The 6,362-nt window shown below is 47.0% G+C and overlaps 1 protein-coding gene across 1 annotated transcript; it reads left to right on the forward strand.

Annotated features, from left to right (window-relative positions):
• The first annotated feature begins 678 nt into the window (after positions 1 to 678).
• Positions 679 to 6,000, forward strand: BMP10 (bone morphogenetic protein 10). The gene is made up of 2 exons (XM_032712456.1): positions 679 to 1,254; positions 4,725 to 6,000. Exons 1-2 carry the CDS (start codon positions 921 to 923, stop codon positions 5,666 to 5,668), a joined length of 1,278 nt encoding a protein of 425 aa, XP_032568347.1. The 5' UTR covers positions 679 to 920; the 3' UTR covers positions 5,669 to 6,000.
• Positions 6,001 to 6,362: the final 362 nt, after the last annotated feature.

The raw sequence follows: 6,362 nt of genomic DNA on the forward strand, positions 1-6,362 counted from the left end.
GTGTGCTTTTAATAATTTTTTGTTTGGCAATGCTGGGGCTGATTGAGAATAAACTGTAACTTGCCAAGTCACATATATGTGACTAAGAAGGAAGTGCAGATTTTCTGAATCGTTTGTGAATACTCCAGTCATAGAATCATGGAATACCTCAAGTTGGAAGGGGCCCATAAGGAACACCAAGTCCAACTCCCTGCTCCTTGCAGGATGCTATTCTCCTTGCTCGTCTTGAGCTCATGTGCTGCTCCACATCCAGGGCCTTGCGACTCCGGTGCTGTGGGTGAACCGAGAGCTCTTGTCCCGGGCTTTGTGCTGGACAAGCACAGAACGGAACTTTTCCCAAAGAAATTCCTTTGTAAGTGTACCATAAAGACTTGACTCTAAAATAGTTTGGAAAAGGGTAGGGTTGTTACCTTGAGGGAGCTGTTGTTTGCCCTTGGTGTGAAATGGATGCACTTGGACAGAGGCTCTGTGGAATTTACGTGTTGGTTGAAATCTGCGTGGAGCAAAGTCGTTCACGCACGGCGGAGGAAGTCAGCAACCAGGAGGGAGAGAGAAAGGGCAGTTCCTCTCCAAGGAGAAACTTGTCCTATCTCTGAGTGTCCTGCGCAGAATGTTTACAAAACGCTCATTAAGGGAGAGGGGATTGCGAGATAGCAACAAATCTGGTGAGCAGCTCACGCTGCCCGAGATAAGGGAGGCAAGGCGGCCATAGCAGAGAGCAAGTCAGATCCAATTACCAGGCCCTGGTCTTGGGGAGGGGGAAGGGGGAGACAGACAGGACGGATCACAAGTTTCAAGACAAGAGCTTCCAAACTTGTCATCTCTGTGTGACACGAACCGCGCACAACCCAGGGGATAAAACGGCCACTTCGCCCTCACGGGAGCCAGAGCCCGTTGAGGTTGGAGGCTCGAGCGGCGCCATGGATTCCATTGTGCTCCAGCTGTGGGCTGTCCTCTCCCTCCTGGTTCACCTTGCAGCCTGCAGTCCCATCCTGAGCCTGGAGCACTCTTCCTTGGAGGAAGACGCACCTCTTTTCGACGAGATTCTCTCCGAGCAGGATGGGGTTGATTTCAACACGCTGCTCCAGAATATGAAGAACGAGTTTTTGAAGACCTTGAACCTCTCTGACATTCCTCTGCACGAGTCGGCCAAGGTGGACCCGCCAGAGTACATGCTAGAGCTGTACAACAGGTTTGCCACTGACAGGACATCGATGCCTTCTGCAAACATCATCAGGAGCTTCAAAAATGAAGGTAAGAAATGTGCATCTCTGGGAGAAGAGAATAGAAATGAGCATCTTTAGAGTCAGAGCGAAATGTCTTGACCAGTCACCGAGCACGAGCTGAGCTGGAGAAAAAGGCCTTTAGGTGAGGATGGTCTTGGAAATTGGCAGCTGACACTGGGTGTGCCAGGGCTGCCCAGATCCCACATCTTGTGGGACAGATCCCTTGTCCTTTGCTCTGGAGACTGCAAGGTTTTGGGGGAAAATATGCCTTTCGTATTTGGGCAGCACCACATATAATTTTGGTGCATCATTTTCTTTATCCCCATAATGACACCCATCATTTGCAGTTAGCTGGTTGGTTTTTCAAATGGGTACCTTCAGTGGTATTTGAAATGAAGGCAAGAGATGTTTTTACACACTGTTCAGGGGTGCAATATTTTCATATTATGAGCTTAACCAAATACAGCTTTCTGTTAATATCCTGTCACTATTGATCCCTGTGGTGTTTGTAATGGCTTCTTCCTTTGGCACTGGAGCACAGTCCAGCAAATACATAGAAGTAGAATATTGGATAACCCTTAGGCTTTACTTTGGAGGACCAAAGTGTTTCCTAATAAAAACAAGCAAACAAACAAACAAAATCTGAAGAAGTCTAATTGTGCCCTTAGGTCGTTTCCCTGTATGTTTTTCCTTCATCATTCCCTCTCAGTTCAACAAGGATGAAATAATTCCTCAGTACTAACAATCAGTAATTTGCCAATGCCTTCTTACACCAACACAGGTTTTATGTTAAAAGTGTTTTTCAACTAACCAATTCCAAATTCCCATTACTCCACTTGATTCATGTGTAATTTCTCAGGGGCACACGCAGATGTTCAAACTGCCACAGGGCCTCTCTCATGCTTTGTTACTTTAATTAGTGAAGTCAAAGATAGTTTTGCTTTTTCTCTAACATTTGCATATTCAAAATGATGAGCTATGAAGGGAGGCTCCATGGAAGTCATTTGAGTTCTGCAGTGCAGTGAGATGCCAGGAGAGAATCCCAAAGCCCTGCTCTGCTCCGACCTCCTGCCAGGCCCGGGCACCTTTTACCAGCAGCGAGTTTCTGATTTGAAGAGGCACTACTTTGTGGTTTAAAGGTTCTTTAGACACCTTCTCCAGTGTGGAGAAGTTCTTTGGAGGGTTGGTGGCAAGCCAGTTCTGCCCAGTGGTGCCCAGATGCTCACCTGCAGAGCTGTGCCCGTCTCACACCCGCAGGAGTGAGGACACGCACAGGACGGGGGTTGTTCTCTTCTCAGTTTACACTGTTTGGAAAAAATTAATGGGATAAAAAATGCCAAGAACAATATACTCAGGAAAAATAGTTTAGGGACATAACTCTGAAATCATTCCATCTGCAAAACCGAAATCCAGATTTGCAGCACTGAAGTGGCACCGACTGACCTTTGCCAGCATCACAGGTGGGGCTGGCAGCTCTGTGCCATCCCATACCTGTGTCATCACTGCAGACGTTCTACACTAGATGAGGTAAACTTGGCTTAAGCTTCTGCCATTTCAGTGTTTCTCTCCCCTCCTCCAATCCAAACCAGCACGATGTGAAGTCAGGTTGCTGATGTTAACCCAGCTTCATAACTGCACACGGTTGAAGGACTATGCAGTTAATGTTTGCTATGTGTCCTGAAAGTCTGTGAAACCAAGAACCATCCATTTCATGCTAAAGAGCTCTTTTGATAGAGAAATTCATTATTTGTAATGATAAGGACAGGAGAAAGAGACCATGACATTTTTGTTGTTTCCTTTCCTGCTGAAAATTGGCAGTAACGGTAGTTTCATTATTTTCCATTAAATCCTTTATTATAGAAATATAACAGGCTGCATGACTGGAACTTGCTCTTTGTTTTAAACCATGAACCATAATGTTGTAAATGGGGCTGTAATCAGTTCTTAATACCTGAATAAAAGTCCCATGGGAAAATTTTATTTTCCTGTGGACTCCAAATCTTCCTTCCTGACCCTCCTAGGGGTGCACTGGGAACAGCAGGAGATCTTTCACCTATGCACTTTCCAGCTGAAGAGCAGAGTCACAACCTGGCTTAGAATGGATCATCTCTCCTGCCCTGCTAACACTCATTCAGCTTCTTACACATGGTGTGGCCTTCCCCTTCCTCCTGGGAAATTCCTTGTGTTCATCTTCCATATGATCAAGTGGAATTTCTCCACCCTGGCCTTATTTGTAAGCTTTGTTTTAGCATATTAAGGTTTAGGAAACACCAAAGATTACTTCCAGTGTGGAGATTATAGCTCAGTTTAGATAACATTGTCTTTAGTTCCCAGTCTGCTCCTACCCTGGCACTGTGCACCACCTTTACCAACTGACATGCAGGGAAATGGAAGCAGAATCACCCCTCATTTTTTTAGTTATGAACAGATGAAAATTAAAAATGGAAAAAAAAATTAAAAAATAAAAAGGCAGGTACCTCAAAGCCTCAAAACTGGAATTAAGCAGGACAAGTCATGTGTTGATGGTAATTAACTGCTTGCCTAAGTGCACTGGTGGAGCATGGCCAGTACTTGCGGTTTTATCAGTGTCAGTTTCCTACAAAGATATGAAAAACGGAGTAGTCAGAGATAAGAGTTTGCCTTTGCAGAAATTACAGTGGCTGTGTCCTGATGTGTTTTCTGGGTTCTGAGGGGGCAGTGAATCCCCCCAGGGAGCCAGTTCCTGCACTGTGGCAGAACTGCACCTTGTCTGTGTCCAACCAAGCACAGACAGGACAGGCAGATATTGTACTTCTTACATGTTCTGTCAACTAAAGCTGCCATGGGGGCCTGGCTGAGTGCCCTGTTTGACTGCTCCCCTGAAGCCCACTGGGTCTGTGGCAGGACTGATGCTCTGGAGGGTCACACTGGGTGTTCACCACCTGCTCTTCCCAACCAGGAGCCTTTACATCTCTCAGAGCAACTTTTCCTCCACCAGTGCTTGGCCTTTGCAGTGCCTGAGGGATGTCTGAGCAGCAGGAAATACTTGTTAGCTCAGAAACACCGAGCAGACACAGATCCTTGCACATGCAGCTTTTACATCGCCCATTTCACATTCACTCCAGTGCCACCCCCTTCTTCCCTTCCTCTGACACTGAGGAAAGTTTTTCCCTGTTTTTAAATAGTTGCTGTGCAGCAACCTAGGAGTGATTTGTATTTAAGTATTAGGCCACACATTTTTGATATATAATCCTTCCAACTGGGAAGGAATTCTCTGGAAGGGCTGGGGCTAGTAGGAAAATGTCTAAATCCAGGTTTATGGTCTGTAGCATGTCCTTTGACATCTAAAATAAAGTTGGCCTTTTCTCCAAGTACAGTTTTGGGAAGTGCTGAAAAAACACTTTCCTAGAGTTGTTTAGCTGAAACCAAGCAATGGAAAACATGTGGGACAAACTTCAGTGCGTGTGTTTCTGGATGTACTGACGTCCTTCTAAAGTATCTGATCTTTGTCCTTTCCAGACTTGGATTCCCATCCTACTGGTGTCACAGGGATTCGGAAATACCCTCTTCTCTTCAACGTCTCCATCCCTCACCATGAGGAGGTCACCATGGCCGAGCTGAGGCTCTACACCCTGGTGGAGCGGGACCAGATGCTCTACGAGGGGCTGGACAGGAAAGTCACCATTTTTGAAGTACTGGAGAACGTCCACATGGGGGTAGGAGAAGAGAGAAAGCTGATGGCCCTGGCATCCAGGCAGATCTATGGCACGAGCAGCGAGTGGGAGAGCTTTGAGGTCACCGAGGCCATCCGGCGCTGGAGAAGGGCCGGGCTGACCACGCACCGGCTGGAGGTTCACATCGAGAGCAGGGAAGGGGAGGAGCGGGACGGGGAGGGGAAACTCGACATCGACATCAACTCTGAGGCCAAACACGTGCCCCTGCTGGTTGTGTACTCCGACGACCAGAGCAACGACAAGAAGGAGGAGAAGGAAGAGCTGAACGAGATGATAGACCACGAGCAGCTCATGGACTTGGAGCAGCTGGAGGTTGGCCACTTCCACGACCAGCCCGGCGAGGAGGCGCTGCTCCAGATGCGCTCCAACATCATCTACGACTCCACCGCCCGCATCCGCAGGAACGCAAAGGGCAACTATTGCAAAAAGACTCCGCTCTACATCGACTTCAAGGAGATCGGCTGGGATTCCTGGATCATCGCCCCGGCAGGGTACGAAGCCTACGAGTGCCACGGAGTGTGCTCCTACCCCTTGACAGAGCACGTCACACCGACTAAGCACGCCATCGTCAAGACTTTGGTTCACCTAAAGAACCCCCAGAAAGCCTCCAAGGCCTGCTGCGTGCCCACCAAACTCGACCCCATCTCTATTCTCTACTTGGATGCAGGGGTGGTCACCTACAAGTTCAAATACGAGGGCATGGTGGTCTCAGAGTGTGGCTGCAGATAGTAGGAGGGAAGGCACAGGGGAGGGCACAGGGGGAGTATTTAATGATTCAGTCTGTAAATTTGTACATTTCAGATTTGCTATTTAATGAGGTTATTTAATGAGGCATGTACAGAGAATTGTGTGTTTCCTGTTCTGGGGAACAGGCAAGTCGTACGACCGCAGGGATTGTATATTTTGGTCCATTGCTTCCTTCTTGCTGTTCTTCGCTGTCCAAATTATGACCGAGTCCCTCCTCCCATCAGGGCATGGAGCAGATCATTGGATTGTTTGGGAGAGCTCTTTGTGCCAAAGGGGCACATTTAAACTCTCAGAAATAAAGGCATATTTTTGTACTTTCTCAGTGTTCATTGGCATCTACAGGGCTGCTAAAGATAGGTGAACTATGGCCTGTCACATCTAGATTGCTCAGTTTTCTGTAAAATCTTTATAAAGATCTTTACATGCTCAATTTTTTAAATTTATCTCTGTAGATCTTATTCTCTGTCTGATCATTCTAAATCACTAAGGCATAACAAGGAGTTAGACTTTTTCCCTTTTTTCTTATTCCTTTCCTTACTCTTTCCCTATCTCAGTTCAAGGTAAGTGGCAGGGATGATTTGGCATCTGGAGCTTAAGGGAACCATTTCCTTTCCCACCTTCCTTAGGAAAACAAAGGGTCCAGAAGCAGTGCCAGGTGTGGGCCATGGCAAGAAAT

Source organism: Chiroxiphia lanceolata, chromosome 28, assembly GCF_009829145.1.
Source record: "Chiroxiphia lanceolata isolate bChiLan1 chromosome 28, bChiLan1.pri, whole genome shotgun sequence".
NCBI lineage: Eukaryota > Metazoa > Chordata > Aves > Passeriformes > Pipridae > Chiroxiphia > Chiroxiphia lanceolata.

Bases quoted from the DNA above. Each gene is read 5' to 3' on its own strand.
- BMP10 (XM_032712456.1), top strand. From the start codon at position 921: ATGGATTCCATTGTGCTCCAGCTGTGGGCTGTCCTCTCCCTCCTGGTT. The intron at 1,255-4,724 runs GTAAGAAATGTG...TGTCCTTTCCAG, and splicing joins CAGGAGCTTCAAAAATGAAG to ACTTGGATTCCCATCCTACT.